The sequence below is a fragment of the Emys orbicularis genome, chromosome 1, assembly GCF_028017835.1.
Source record: "Emys orbicularis isolate rEmyOrb1 chromosome 1, rEmyOrb1.hap1, whole genome shotgun sequence".
In the NCBI taxonomy this organism is placed as follows: domain Eukaryota; kingdom Metazoa; phylum Chordata; order Testudines; family Emydidae; genus Emys; species Emys orbicularis.
The window spans coordinates 113,871,459-113,887,447 of NC_088683.1; the positions used below are offsets into that span (position 1 = coordinate 113,871,459).

General features: G+C 46.8%; 1 protein-coding gene across 1 annotated transcript in view; it reads right to left on the minus strand.

Annotated features, from left to right (window-relative positions):
• Positions 1-15,989, minus strand: part of WASHC1 (WASH complex subunit 1) — an 82,356-nt gene that overhangs the window by 20,037 nt on the left and 46,330 nt on the right. The window contains exons 3-4 of the mRNA XM_065412573.1: positions 4,177-4,288; positions 3,462-3,608 (exon numbers count right to left, since the gene is read on the minus strand). Coding sequence (XP_065268645.1) covers positions 3,462-3,608; positions 4,177-4,288 — 259 coding nt within the window. The remainder of the gene's footprint in view (positions 1-3,461; positions 3,609-4,176; positions 4,289-15,989) is intronic.

Below are 15,989 nucleotides of genomic sequence, written 5' to 3' on the forward strand. Positions count from 1 at the left end.
TATGATCTGTTGGCTCTCTCCAAATCATTGGCACTGCAAAAGGCATAGATTTCCTTTTCCTGTTCAACCACTGGCGAAGATTTGTTGCACAAGTCTTGCAGCATATGTGTGGGGCCCACCTCTTGTCCTGATCTCCAATTTTGCAGCCAAAATAAAGGTGATAGGCTTTCTTAACCATAGTGGTTATACTGCGCTTTTGTGATGCAAAAGTCACTTCACAACAAACATAGCAGAAGTTATCTGCACTGTTCACACAAGTACGAGGCATCTCTGCTCACTTTGGCTAAACAGAAATGTGTCCCTTTGCAAAATCAAACACTGACAAATGAGAGAGCACAACACTGTATGATTTCTAGAGCTGATATAGGGCAATTTGTTCAGCAGAGTGATGTAAACTTAGTTATGATTGCATCATCCATGACTTCTAGGAATAACATGATGCAATTCATATCATGTATGCCGCAATACCAGCTTCAGATTGCATCATTCCTTGTTTTGCCTAAAAAGCAAGTACTGTCCAAACACAGTCATAGATTTATTCATAGATCCAGTCAAAGATGTATTTTAGTCATTTCTGGTTTAAATTGAGATCCCTTCCCTTTATAACTCACTTATCCTCCGCCATTCCCAAGTCAAGGGTCGTATATACTGACCCAATAGCATATCTTGAAAACTAGAGCCAATCAACAATTTTAAGCATCATTTTCGTTCTCAGTGACCCAGAATTAGTCAAGTTTGACTACTTTTATTTCAGAAGCATTTTGGCTGTAGAGCAGTGATACCAATACAAGATTTTCCTTTGTCATGTCTCATTATTGCGAGAGCCTCAGTCTCTCTCTGTTTGTATGTGGCAAACAGCCACATACAAGCCGGATCCCTGGAACGAGCTCAGCACTCTGACTATACTGAGCCTTACACAACGTGCCAGCTGCCACTTCGCCCAGACCCCTCCTGTCATTAATAAACCAACTGCCACCTGGTAACACAGCACTGGGCCTCTCTGCCCACCCCCCATCCAGCCCTCCAGGGAGCTTCACCAGGAGGCAGTTAGATGAGGCCAGGGATGGGACTAGCTGGCAAAGTCAGGCCCTGAGGTGGGTGAGTGGGTAGAAGCCAGCAATGCAGAAGGGTCAGGAGTCACAAAGGAGGGTGCAAGGGCTGGGAGCTGGAGGTAGCCCAGTGCAGGGGAAGAGGGCCAGTGAGGCACTACTGGAGTGTAACATGTGCGTGCACACGTACCGTGGGGGTTGGTCCTGGAAAGTAAAGGAAGAAATCAGAAAGGTGCAATGTAGGAAAGCGGGTGCAGAGAGGCAGCACAGAGGAGGGAAAAGGAAGGCACTGCAGACGGTTGTGAGGCGGCGGTGGAAAGAGAGGGCAGACTGACGGAGCCACCATGGCAGCTGACATAGATGTACAGCATACATGGTAATAAATGACTGGGATTAGGTGGCTAAAATGTCATTCCCAGGCCAGAGAGACACTGCCCCTCCCTGACAAAGTACAGATGGCACATGGGGACACAGACTGGCAGCTGCCTTTTTGGCTCTGGAAGCAAGGGAAGGAGAAAGTCTTGCATGTCCCTTACTGAGATACAGCTCCTCAGCAGGCTCTGACCTCTAGTCAGCAGGATTCAAAGCAGTCTCTGCCCAGGGGCCGTCAGCAGGTTTCATACAACTGCTACTCTGAAGCCACAACAAGGGAAGCACAAGCCAGCTTGGGTGAGCTATCAGCTGCCTGCCCAGCCAGCAGCTCCACTTCCCTGGGAAGTCCTGAGGACTGGCTGAAATATTCATGCTGCTTTGCTGGAAGAAGCTTCAACTCCTTTTAAGCTCAGGAAAGTTTATAGCACTGAATTATTCAGGGACAGCTTTATTTTTGGGCTGAGACACACGAGGAAGAGAAGGAAGAGGAAAGTACTTCCAAGGGGAGAAGAAGAGACAGACAGGCCATTCGTCTGGTTTTAAACCAGACAGTCCTGCTTTTCTGAGGTTTGTTCCCCATCTGGTACTGAGACAAAAGCAGTTATGTCCGGGCACCATGACGAAGAGAGCGCCACTGCACCCTACCAGCATGACGTCGTGTGCACGGGGGGAAGGGGGGGGTCACGCTGGCAGGGGTGGTGCGCTCTTCAAAATGGCGCCTCCCGGGTGGTGAAGTCACTCCGAGAGGGGTGGGGTCACGCTGGCAGGGGTTCCCGAAAGTACTGGAAAGTCTGGTATTATGGGAATGTGTGAGCAGCCACCCTAGGAAGGGAATTGCTGGGCTAATCCCTACCCTGCAGGGATCAGCACCAGATAAAATTTCCAGCATCGTGCATTAGCCATCCCCTCGAAGAGCAGCACAGAGTTATTCTTCCTCTCCTGGGGGTGTTCTAGCTCTGACAGCTTCAGAACCGCCAGGCAACACCTCCCTCTAAGCCACCTTCTTGGCTATCCCACAGGCCCCACTCACGGGCTGCCCTCCCTTCACCACCACAGAATCATTAGCGCTGAGGGGAATGCCATGGAGATCTTGGGTCATTCGCCAATAGCTACACATCTAACCTTAGCCTTTAATAGCACCACTGGTTACAGACATTACTTGTATTATGGGAGCAGGCAGTGATGACAGAGGCCTCAGCTGACAAAGACTCCCATTGTGCTAGGTGCTGTACTAACAGTAAGAGAGAGTCCCTGGCAAGAGGAGCTTACAGTCTAAACAGACAAGCATGGGAGGGGAAGGGACTTGCCCAACCTCATCCAGCAGGTCAGTGCCAAAATTGGGAATAAAACCCAGGTCTCTTGACTCCCAGCCCAGTGCCCTAATCACTAGACCATGCTGCCTCCTTAGAAGAGATCTCTTCCCCTCTTTCTTCTCCACAGACTCACATATACAACACGTCCATCTTCTCCTTCACATAATTACTGTGTAATAAAGAACTATGATCTGACAAACTGTTCCTGAAAGGTCCCCCGATCCTCCCAGACCATCAGCCCATGCAGGTCCCAACCACCCTGGCTCCCCCCTGCCCTGTGTCACACCACAAAACACCCTCAGGAGAGTCGGCAGCTGCTGTCAATGCCACTGCAGGAAACAATCAAGTTGCTCAAACCAAATAAGAAAATGGAAACACAGATGGCAAGGTGAGTAGCTATGGCCTGTGCTAAGAGTGCCAGAGACCAGAGAGGGGACCCAACAGCCTCCCACGCAGAGCACACCAGCCAGTAACCACCACTGAGGGGCCAGGAAAGTCTTCCACTGGCACAATCCTCGCACGTTCCACAAGCTTTGGAACACATGCTCCCACGTGTCTTGTCAAGTCAGGTGGAAAACAGACCAGACCCTTTGCCTATGCCCATCCCCAAATTTCTCCCATATACCTATATGCCTTCAGCCCCTAGTAACACAGTCCCCTCCAGCCCTCATCCCCCTCCAACTGCATATTCATTCACCCAGGGGGCCTCCCCCCTCAACTCCCTTACCTGCAGGGATTTCTCATCCAGCAGTCTGTGTTTGCTCTGAATCTTGTGTCTCGGCCGTTTCTGTGTGGCTGGATCCTCTGCACCAGCGAAAATGGAGCTGTACTCCTGCAGCCGCTCTGGGGCAGGGTACTTGGCACTGGAAAACACCTGCCGGGAGAGGAAGAAACTAAAAATCCTATCGGCAGAGCATTCCAGCACCCCAGAAACAATCAACACAATGGGGCTGGGAGACGGGCAACAGGACAGGGATTTTCCACACAGTTCTGTTTGGATCCCAAGATTAGCAGGGGTTGAATGTGAGATGCTACAACAGCAGCTCCCAACTGGATGAACAAGGTGTAAGGGGTTAAAGATGGTGAAGATGCAATCCTTACTAACAAGAATGTGTCCTGGGCTCCTCAGCAAAATGGGATTTTGAGAGAGCCAGGGGAGTGGAGGTGGAGGGGGTGACCTTTTCTTGAGACACTCCTTCCTATTCAAGGCCAGAAATATGTGGGTCTGAGAGAAGAGAACTACCATGTGAAGGGGTGGTCCTGTCAGGAGGGGAGTTCATACCATAGCTGTCAAGATAGAGGGACTCTGACTGGAGAGCCCATGTGTGTCAGATTGCCTGTACTGCTAGTGAATTCACATCCAGAGACTAGAAAGTGAGTGGGAAGAGACCCAGAGGATGGCTGCGCAGCCTACAAAGGTGGCTGTGAAAAGCACCCACTACCTTAATCGCCTTCTTGCTGCCCTTTATCTTCTCAATCTTAGCCTGAGCCAGTGAGACTCTCTCTCCGATTGCCTGCAGCTGCATCCGGCTGGCCTCCACCCGCTGGGAGATTCTGAGGGGTAAACACATTCCCCCAGGGTAAGACTCCAGGATCCAGAGACACTTCTGCAAAAGCAAGGACCCCCACGTGCTCATGCCGGAGGGGGAAGGACATGGCTCTCGGCAGACTGCACTTTGCAGCAGGGTAAGTTTAGTGCTGGTGAAACATGCTGGCCTGATAGCTCTAGAGATTTAAGTCCTCCATTTTTCTGCAAACAGGTATAGCTAGGGCAGCGTTCCCCTCACTGCTGACTGACCCAAATGGAAAAAGGCCAGGGGGAAGCAGGAACAACCAGCCTGGTGAATCCCGGCCCTCTGCTGAGACTGCTATCAAGAGGTCCAATTGGTATCAACTGCTGAGTGGTTTTTTATTATTAAAATCCTTTAATAAAAGGGAAGGCAGCATGGCATAGTGGCTAAAGCACTGGACTAGGACTCCAGAGACCTGGGTTCTAGTTCCAGCTCTGCCACTTGCCTACTGGGTGACCTTGGGGAAATCACCACCCCACTCTGTGCCTCAGGTTCCCCATCTATAAAATGGGAATAATGATACCAACCTCCTTTGGAGTATCAGTACCACTACCTAGCTCTTACAGTGCTTTTCATTAGGCGCTTTCAAAAGCATTATAAAGGAGATCAGTATCAAAGTACTTTAAGTTCTATGGATGAAAAGCACCACATGAGAGCTAGGCACTATTTATTATTAAGCACCAGTGTGCTCGGCACTGTACAATACACAAGTGATACAGTTCCCGTCCCAAAGACCTTACAATATGACATGGTCACCTGACCACTAGGAACAGGACTGAGACCATCACCTTATTTCAGATTGGCAATTCCTATGACTGCTGAACTTGAATGAATATGCAAACTAGATACCATTAATTTAGGCTTGAATAGAAACTGGGAATGGCTGGGCCATTACACTAATTGAATCTATTTCCCCATGTTAAGTATCCTCACACCTTCTTGTCAATTGTCTGAAATGGGCCATCTTGATTATCACTACAAAAGTTTTTTTTTTCCTGCTGATAATAGTTCATCTTAATTAATTAGCCTCTTAGAGTTGGTAGGGCAACTCCCACCTTTTCATGTTCTCTGTATGTATATATATCTCCTTACTATATGTTCCATTCTATGCATCTGATGAAGTGGGCTGTAGCCCACGAAAGCTTATGCTCAAATAAATTTGTTAGTCTCTAAGGTGCCACAAGTACTCCTCATTCTTTTTATGACTATGTAGTGGCTTTATGGTACAAGCCCAGTGGCCAGATTCATTCCCTTCCCACCACCCACCCTTCCTCTCCACTGAGTGGTTCCAGTTAATTTATACACTGATGGCTTCTCTGAGTAGTTCAAGTTGCTCCTTTTGGTGTGCATTACAAAGCATTTGTCTTCACTGAATTTCATCTGTCATAGCGTTACCCAATTGCCTAACTTTGCTACGTCCTTCAGAAGCTCTTCACAATCTCTCCAGTCTTTATTATCTTCAACATTTGTATCACCAGCAAATTTTGCTACTCACTGTTCACCTCTTTCGGATCCTTAATAAGAATATTGATTAACACTGTTCCTAGTACGGATCCTGGGGGCACCTCACTATTAACCTCCTTTGATGCTGAAAATTGACCATTTATTTCTGCTTTGCTTTCCTCTCTCACCAGCCTAAAATCCATGATGTGACTTTATCTTTCACCCGAGACTACTTAGTTTCCTTAGCAGCCTCCTGAGAGAGACTTTGTCAAAGGCTTTTTGAAAGTTCAAATATAATTTATTGATTCTCCTTGCGCCTCTATTCTGTTAGTTCCCTCACAGAATCCTGATAGTCTGAGGAGGTACAAGTTTCTCACAGACGCTGTACTGATTTGTCCGTTTCGTGTGTCCCTATCTGCTTGCAGAACGAACGGCTGCCCGAGCTCATGTTTCAGACCCACAGTAGCAGTCTCTTCTCTTCACATTTGACCATCTCCCTCACTCCATCTCCTCTTCATCCACTCACCTTCCTCCCACTTCTCCTTATCACCCCTTTTCCATCCCATGCCCTCCTCCTCACTTTCATTGAGCGATGCGGACAGATTGGAGGGAGAGTATTTGAGTCCCTTCCCCCACTGCCTGCAGCTGTGAGAAGAGGTGCCCTTGAGCACTGCCATGGCATGGGAAGCAACTGGGGAAGGGGAAGCCCTAGAGCATCCCCCTCCTGCTAGTCAACAGCAGTCCAGGGAAGAGGAGCCTTATGGTTAATGTGGTGGACTTGGACTCTGAGTCCAGAGACCTGGGGTCAATTCTGGCTCTACCAAACACTCCCTGTATGGCCTAGGAGGACATGTCATTTAGTCTGTGCTCTCTGCTCCCCCCCGTAGAATGGGGATGACAGCACTTCCCTACCTCAGAGTTGTTGCAAGGATTAATACATTAGAGACTGTGAGGGGCTCAACTACTATGGTGAGGAGAGCCAATTAATAGCAGAGCTAGCTAGAGCCCTGGAGTGCTACCCTCTACCCTCCCAGCTGGCAGCTCCATGGGATGCCTGCACAGGTGCATGGCTTAAACAGAGACCCCTGGTCATCAGACAGGAATGATTTATTGTCTCCACAACCTGGGCCAGATTCTAAGAGGCCTGGGGGTGACTTTATCCCACTACCAATTCCATGGGACAGCCAGCTCCCCACCTTTTCATTGCTTTTAAAACATTTAGATGGTGGGAAGCAGGTTCTTTCCTCAATGATCTGAGTTTTACAGACATTGATTTTCCACCTCGCCATGTTTTACAGGAGTGGAGATTTCCATAGCTTCATTTCCTTCCCTGGCCTGCACTCCAGCATCATGAAAGTCACACAGCTCAAAGAAGTACTTTATGATGGTCAACATGTCAGCATTTATTTTCCATTGGCACAACAGAAACAGTGGCTATATTTCTCTCCCAGGTAAGCCACGTATGACTAGTACGACTATTGCACACAAGCAGCGGTCAGGGAGAAGGGAAGAGAGAAGAGAAGAAAGCACCTCTCAGCCAAAGCACTTTACAAGCCCTACTTATATAAGAATCACTGAAATGTAGCCACCTCCAGATGGAATATGTATGGCAGCTGGTGCACAACTTACTATCACAACTAGGACAGGAAGTGAAGGTGAAAACTGCATGCAAAGGAAATATGGAGTTTGTTTTTTAAAAATAATGATCACAAGTTATCGGGGCCTCTGTCTCAAATCCCATCTAAAGACAGCACTTGGAGACAGCAAGCCCTCCCCTGGGGAAGTTGTTGAATACCAACTCAGATATAAGAGTACGCTGTACTGAATCACCAATGATATTCCCTGAAGCACCTTGCATTTTTCTTTGTGATCTCCCATCCCAGGATTTACCAGGCCTAATCCTGCTGAGTTTGGCAGATCTGACAAAAGCTTAGCCTGCAGTGGTATGGCTACAGGCACCTATCACAGGAGCAGTACATACAATCCTCAGGAATTAATCTATTTCTTGCTGAGCAAGGGAAGTATAAAAAAATGATTAAGTCACCTCAATCCGACTAATGCAGTGAATACCCATCACATGTGTAGGGACCTAGAAGTTACACTACACTACAATGTTCTGAGTTTAAATTTCAAGTTACACTGATATATAGAAGTTTAAAGAAAGCTCAGTGTTCTCCCTAAGAAAGACTGTACTGTACAGGTATCCTTTGAAAAATACATACAAAAGTAAGACTCCCATTAAAGAACTCTCTGGAAGCTTCACCCTTTCTATTGCAGTGATACGAGAGCTCACTTCCAGGAGGCGGCCATACGCGTGTGAAAAGGCAGGACATTTGACGGGATGGAGAGCTCGTCCATTCGTTTCTGGGGGCAAAGTGCTCTACTTGAGTGCTGCGTTAGGTACGTTTTAGCCATGTATTTAAAATGGAGGGGTAAGCGTAAGGTTTTTTTTTTTTTTTTTTTAAAAGGTAGCTGGGGGTCTGGGATTGGTCCATGTAAATAGAATGCACCGCCTGAACCCTAAACAGCAGACAGTGCTATTAATATTTAAACGGATTGTGCTCGTATTAGTCACTGCTGTTTGTTAGTGATCTTGCTCTCAGTACTCCGTTCTGCCTGAGACGCTCCCTTCTTGGTTTCAATGTCACTTTGGAGCTCCAGAGAGGAGCATGCAGGCAGCAAGATCTCTCCCCCTCCTCTCACGGAGCCTCCACACGCAGGGAAAGGAGAACAGTGTCTGAGCAAGGCATGTGACCACATCACCCATATTTAAGTACAGATCCTAATTCAAAACCAGAATAACCATCCCCTCACACCCAAAAACAGTTGTCTTGGGGGAGGTAGTACAGGTTTCTCTAATGGATTAGTTTTAAATCCAGATTTAGAATCCAGATGGGTTTTAAACCCGTCCTTTCAACTGCTACAGCTTCACCACACACACACACCCCACTTCACGTTCAAAGCCCTCCAGCTATCTAGCACAGATCTCATCTGTTCCTGCACCCAACTTGCTCTTTTAAGCTCCTCTCTGTCAGAGGTGAACTCCTTGCTCCGGCCACACCAGATGATGGAAATACTCCATTCCATCTCACCTATTCCCCATCCCTTTCAAAACCCACCTCTTGGACACTGCCTACAGCCAGTGAGTCAATGGCCAGTTTCTCCACAACAGCACTTCCTGTTACCTCATCCACTCGTATCTTTATTGGGAGATCCTCAACACTGAGCTTTTAGAATTGTAACTCATTTTTCATACATCCCCCTCCAATGGGGAGAGGATTTGAAGCATCAGACAGCAGTCACTGCTACAGGCAGGACATTAGACTCAACCGACCAATAGTGTAATCCAGCACTGGCAAAAATCCTACGTTCCTATGAAAGTGTCTCTGGACAGGACAATCATAAACCAACAGTCCCTGAAGCCAAAGCCTGTGTGATTTATATGGGATTAGAGGGGATCAGAGATGGACCAGATGTGAAGGAAGGTGCTTCCAAAAAGCACATCTCAATGCCAACTTTTGAACTAGAAAGGATACAAAAGCAGGACAGAGGACTTTCAAGACACACCCCATAGTAAAGCAGCCTGAGGAAAAACTGTATTAGGCTTTGTCTACACTACGCACCTTTTAGCAACACGGCTATGTTGCTACAGCCATGCCGCTAAAAGGCGCGCAGTGCCGCTGTTTGTTGGTAGGAGAGAGCTCTCCCGCCAGCAAAAAACTTCCACCCCCAACGAGCGGCAGTAGCCAAAGCGCTGTTCACATCGACGCTTTTCCTTGACTAAAATTTTGTCTTTCGTGTGTGTGTGTGTGTGTGTGTGTGTGTGTGTTTTAACACCTCTTAACGACAAAAGTTTTGTCGTTCAGTTGCAAGTGTAGACAAAGCCTTAGGCTCAATTACATGTGGGATGGGTCAAGGCAGAGAAGGGTGATTCACAATCCGTAACTAGGTCCTGGACAGATTCAATGGGTAAGAGGTCACCCAAAGATGGAAAGAGGGATCAGAAATATGGGGAAGTTAGACAAATACGGAGGATTATCAGAAATGCAAAGAGAGGCTGTGAATAGATCTCCCTGGAATACCAAGCAACTCCAATTTTATATCTGAAGTACAAAAGTAAGCGATCAGCCAAGGAGAAAGAACATTACAGAATGGAATGAGAAATGAGGGCGCACACGAGGATAAAGCAGCTGAAGTATTAAATGACTTTTCCCTAAAAACGTACTGTATATACAAGGGGCAAGCCAGCCTCTGGCTCTGTGTCAGCTTGAGCTGCAGCCCTGGGCCCTCACACTGAGTGACTCCATGGAGGGGAAGGGGATACTAGCAGAGTTAGCCAATCGGCTACATGCACTTGTCAGGTTAACGCTACATGCCCTTGGCTTTTTTAGGAGTTCCAACATTTACCAAAAGTTTTTGTAAGGTAATAAAATGGGTTGTCTGTAAGCGAGGACTGGCCTGCCTCCCAAGGTCTGTGAGAGTGAGGGATCATTTTCCAGGATAGGTTGTAGATCGTGGATAATGCACTGGAGAGGTTTTAGCTGGGGGCTGTATGTGATGGCCAGTGGTGTTCTGTTATTGTCCTTGTTGGGCCTGTCCTGTAGTAGGTGATTTCTGGGTACCCGTCTTGCTCTGTCAATCTGTTTCCTCACTTCCCCAGGTGGGTATTGTAGTTTTACGAATACTTGATAAAGATCTTGTAGGTGTTTGTCTCTGTCTGAGGGGTTGGAGCAAATTCGGTTGTATCTTAGGGCTTGGCTGTAGACAATGGATCGTGTGATGTGTCTTGGATGGAAGCTGGAGGCATGTAGGTACGTATAGCGGTCAGTAGGTTTCCGGTATAGGGTGGTGTTTATGTGGCCATCACTTATTTGCACTGTAGTGTCCAGGAAGTGGATCTCTTGTGTGGACTGGTCCAGGCTGAGGTTGATGGTGGGGTGGAAATTGTTGAAGTCCAGGTGGAATTGTTCAAGGGCCTCCTTTCCGTGGGTCCATATGATGAAGATGTCATCAATGTAGCGCAAGTAGAGGAGGGGTACTAGGGGACGAGAGCTGAGGAAGCGTTGTTCTAAGTCAGCCATAAAAATGTTGGCATACTGTGGGGCCATGCGGGTACCCACAGCAGTGCTACTGACTTGAAGGTATAAGTTGTCCCCAAATCTGAAGTGGTTGTGGGTGAGGACAAAGTCACAAAGCTCAGCCACCAGGCTTGCTGTGGCCTCATCAGGGATACTGTTCCTCACAGCTTGTAGTCCATCCTCATGTGGAATATTGGTGTAAAGTGCTTCTACATCCATGGTGGCCAGGATGGTGTTTTCAGGAAGAACACCAATGCATTGTAGTTTCCTCAGGAAGTCGGTGGTGTCTCGAAGATAGCTGGGAGTGCTGGTAGCGTAGGGTCTGAGGAGAGAGTCCAAATAGCCAGATAATCCTGCTGTAAGAGTGCCAATGCCTGAGATGATGGGGCGTCCAGGGTTTCCGGGTTTATGGATCTTGGGTAGCAGATAGAATACCCCTGGTCGGGGTTCTGGGGGGTGTGTCCATGTAGCTTTGTTCCCGTACTGTAGCTGGGAATTTCTTGAGCAGATGGTGTAGTTTCTTTTGGTATTCCTCAGTGGGATCAGAGGATAGTGGCCTGTAGAATGTGGTCTTGGAGAGTTGCCTGGCAGCCTCCTGTTCATAATCCGACCTGTTCATTATGACTACAGCACCTCCTTTGTCAGCCCCTTTGATGATAATGTCAGAGTTGTTTCTGAGGCTGTGGATGGCATTGCGTTCTGTACGGCTGAGGTTATGGGACAAGTGATGTTGTTTGTCCACAATTTCAGCCTGTGCACGTCTGCGGAAGCACTCTATGTAGAGGTCCAGTCTGTCATTTCGACCGTCAGGAGGAGTCCATGCAGAGTTCTTCTTCTTGTAGTGTTGGTAGGAGGGTTCCTGTGGGTCAGTGCACTGTTCAGTGGTGCGTTGAAAATATTCCTTGAGTCGGAGACGACAAAAGTAGGCTTCCAGATCACCGCAGAACTGTATCGTGTTCGTGGGGATGGTGGGACAGAAAGAGAGTCCCCGAGATAGGACAGACTCTTCTGCTGGGCTAAGTGTGTGGTTGGAAAGATTGACAATGTTGTTAGATGAGTTGAGGGTACCACTGTTGTAGCCCCCTGTGGCAGGTAGGAGTTTAGATAGCTTACTGTCCTTTTTCCTCTGTAGAGAAGTGAAGTGTGCATTGTAAATGGCTTGTCTCATTTTTGTAAAGTCCAGCCACGTGGAAGTTTGTGTGGAAGGTTGGTATTGTATGAGAGTCTCCAGTTCTGAGAGCTCATTCTTGATCTTCTCCTGTCTGCTGTACAGGATGCTGATCAGGTGGTTCCTCAGTTTCTTTGAGAGTGTGTGGCACAGTCTCTCACCATAGTCAGTGTAGTATGTTGATTGCAATGGATTTTTTACCAACACTGTGCCCAAGATACACCTGTGGAACAAGGATCCCCATTCTGAAGTGACAGAAGAGTCTAGATGAGAAGGAGCTCATTTGGAAAAGTGTGGGGGCCGGTTGGATGCTGCTGGGGGCCTAACAGATGGGGGGGTGCTTGGGTCCCGCTGTGGATAAGCTGAGCGGCTCCACTGGAAGGGTTGTGGGGGGCAGATGGGGAGCCCGTCCTTGCTGCAAACTTTAAAGGAGGTATGATGGGAGTGTCACACTGAAGTTTCACTTAGGGCAGTAGATTGGCTTGAGCAAGCTCTGCACCTAGGGACTGAAGTGTGCGTAAAGCCTTAATACTTCTGGGTGTTGGGTAGGACACCCTTTTACAGATTGGTAAACGAGCACAGAGAGATTGAGCACCCCATGTCATGCAGTAATCCATGGCAGAGTCACGAATAGATTCTAGGACACCTGACAAGCAATCCCATACTCTAACCACTAATCACTCTGCCACGCCAGCCAGCATTTCCTCATAACAGTGGAGGAATGAGCAAGAGAAAAAAAGCTGCAAAGACACTTACAATTTATGGTTGTTCAGGGAAGCATTCAGAGTCCATTAAAAATACCAATTCCCCTCAAAAGTTTGAAAGGCAGTGAATAAGAGTATGTTTTCACCAGAAAGTCAAATAAGTTAAATCACTCAGTTAAAGAAAAAAATGCAGCTTGTTTGCCTTCTGCTCTCTTTCTCCTTCACATTTAAGCAGCTTTTTAGAGTCTTTTTTCATGTCTGAGTAAGTGTAATCAAAAACTGTCATCTAGCACCATCCTTGACAGAATGAAATCCTAAGTGAGATAACGTAATCAGCATTTCTTCCTCCAGTAAGGGGTTGGTTATTACCCTAATTAATGTTTATCACACTTTGATTACTCCTTGAGCCTGATTTGCAGGTGTCTAAGTGTTAGCATATAGTCCCATTTCTCTAGAGCCCAAACATCCTTTCAGAGCTCATACAGTCAGGTTACATGCAGCAGGATCTTGTGTGCATTACATTACACAGGGTAGGTTTTCACACTCAAAAATAATTTTCTTTTGTCTTTGAATTTTTCATTTCACAGTGTTCCCAGCACAATGAATTAAGACTAAGGGTATGTCTACACTACCTGCTGAATCGGCGGGCAGCGATCGATCCAGCGGAGATTGATTTATTGCATCTAGTCAAGACGCGATAAATCGACCCCCGAGCGCTCTCCCGTTGACTTCTGTACTCTACCGCTGTGAGAGGCACAGGCAGAGTCGATGGGGGAGTGGCAGCAGTCAACTCACCGAGTAGGTCTAAGTTGCGTAACTTAGATCGACCCCCCCAGTGTAGACCAGGCCTAAATGAAAGTCCAGGCTACCACAATTTTGTCCTATTCACAGCCCACAACTAAGGATCTTCCCTTCCCAGGGCTCAACCCCCCCACAAATCAGCAGCTATAAATTTACTGTTGCAATCAGGGTTCCAGTGGTATTTCCCAATACATCCTGGGGAGAAATTCCTTTCCAATCTCAAATCTGACAGTTTGGTTAATCCTCTGCACACACAAATCAGAATCCTTTGTTAAGCACCTTAAACCTAGTCTACATCAAGTTTAACATTTCTCATCAGTGGTACCCAGAGTGTTAAGCACTAGTGTTTTCATAACTAGCATATCCACGGGGAGCTGCATCCTGTGCTAACAACGGAGGGAAATCTAGTGTAGACACACCCTAGAGGAAGGGCTATTTCATGGCTGGAGTCCAAGGAGTCCAGGACTCACGGGTTTAATTCCCGGCTCTGCTACAGACATTCTACATGACTTTAGTCATGTAGTTCTTTGCTGCAGTTTCCCCCATGTAAAAAAGGATAATATTTACCTCACAGGTGTGTTAGACTTCATTCATTAACACGTTTAGATCCTCCAATTGAAAGATACCAGACTTGATGGGCCAATTGTTCAATACAGTATGGTGCAAATCTTATGATCCCATGACAGGTGATTATTTCTTACGAGTAGCACCTAGGGGCCCCATTGTGCTAGGTGCTGTACTAACAGCAAATTTTTCCACGCAAGTACAAAAATAAAAAAAGATAACCAGTGTTCAAAGCACTAGCCATTCCGCTCCCCCTACCTCCAAATTCTAGTACGTGGAATCTTCTTCTCCCTGTGACAGAACGCCACATGCTGATCACCCTCCTAGGAAAATGGCCTCTCTGTGTATTTAATCTAATAATGGTTTGAATTTCATTGCTTTTCATCCCAGGAGCTCAAAGCAATTCCCAAATGTTAAATAAGCCTCAATACCTAGGACACAAAGGGGCAGAGTTACATGTCCCCAGTCAAAAAGCCAGGCTGTGATAGTCAGCAATAGAACTCCAGGAATTCTGATTTCCAGGCTCTTGTTCTAGCCACTATTTAACTTGAGCTTTCTTTTTGTTAAGTTCCCATGGGTGGCCACATGTTTTCCAGCTGCAGCTTACTTGTAATGGTTTGACTAAATCTGAACACCCCCCCCCACACACACACACATTTTTTTAAAAGTACTTCTGCACTGCAATGCATCTCTCCTACAACTACTTATTTTTCCAGACTAAATAACAGTAAATAAATAAATAAACAGTAAATAAATAGAGAGACAAAGTGGGTGAGGTAATATTCAGTATCCTGGGAGGGACATGGCTATAACAGTGCATAGAGTAAATAAATAGCAAGATTTTGCACAGGCTTAAGCTTATTTACCCCTGCCCCCCGTTCTCTGGACCAAAGATGTAACCCCCTTCAGATGTCCTCAAACTGGGGTCTCACCAATGAACTCCTTTGCTTTATTTATGGTATTCTCCCACCCTTCGATGGAGTGTGTGATCAAACAGCATGCTCTTTGCATGTTAGTGATAAGCTGAAGCCCTCAACACTTTGCCTGTCAGAAGATGGTCCTGCTATGAACACTAACTCCTGTATATCTAAGTGTATACTTTAAATGTCATCCTTCATAAAAACACTGATCCATCCATGTATAACTAAAATTAGCTTATTCAGGAGGAGACAAGCCCAAGTCAGAGAAAGGGCCTGCCATGGCAAAGCAGCCTATCCCACAAGCAAAGAGCTTGTAACCTGCACTATGTAAGGGCTTGTCTACACTGGCACTTTACAGCGCTGCAACTTTCTTGCTCAGGGATGTGAAAAAACACCCCCCTGAGCGCAACAAGTTTCAGTGCTGTAAAGCGCCAGTGTTGACAGTGCACCAGCGCTGGTAGCTACGCCCCTTGTGGAGGTGGTTTTTTAGAGTGCTGGGAGAGCTCTTTAAAGTTGCCAGTGTAGACTAGCCCTAAGAGAAACACTAGCAGACAGTTTTGCCGGAGCAGCACGGGCTTTCTTCTCCCACTTGTTTCTGTCTCCTTTCAACTTGCACCTTCTAATGAGGGCCAGTCATTTTGTCTTTCCCTCCCCAACAGTTTGGATGCCAGCAGGTTTGGTAAGTGGGCCACCTGGGCTTTTAAAGAGTTGCCCATCATCAAGGTATCCAAGTCCTTGTTCTTCCTGGTGACATGTTCACTTCTTTCGACATATTTGCTATAGTAATTAACCCCTCTTACAATTCATTGTATCAATCTAAATCCGTCTCTACTCCTCCCTGCCCTACCATTCAAAGTTTTTCTGCCAACATTTTTCTAGCTGTTTTTGTTCAGGTGCCAGAGATCTTCATCACTATCTTGTGATCACTACTGCCAATTAGTTCTTAAATGTCAAGATCCCTCATCATTTTTTCCAGGATTAGTAAGTCCAGCAGCACCAGAAAATA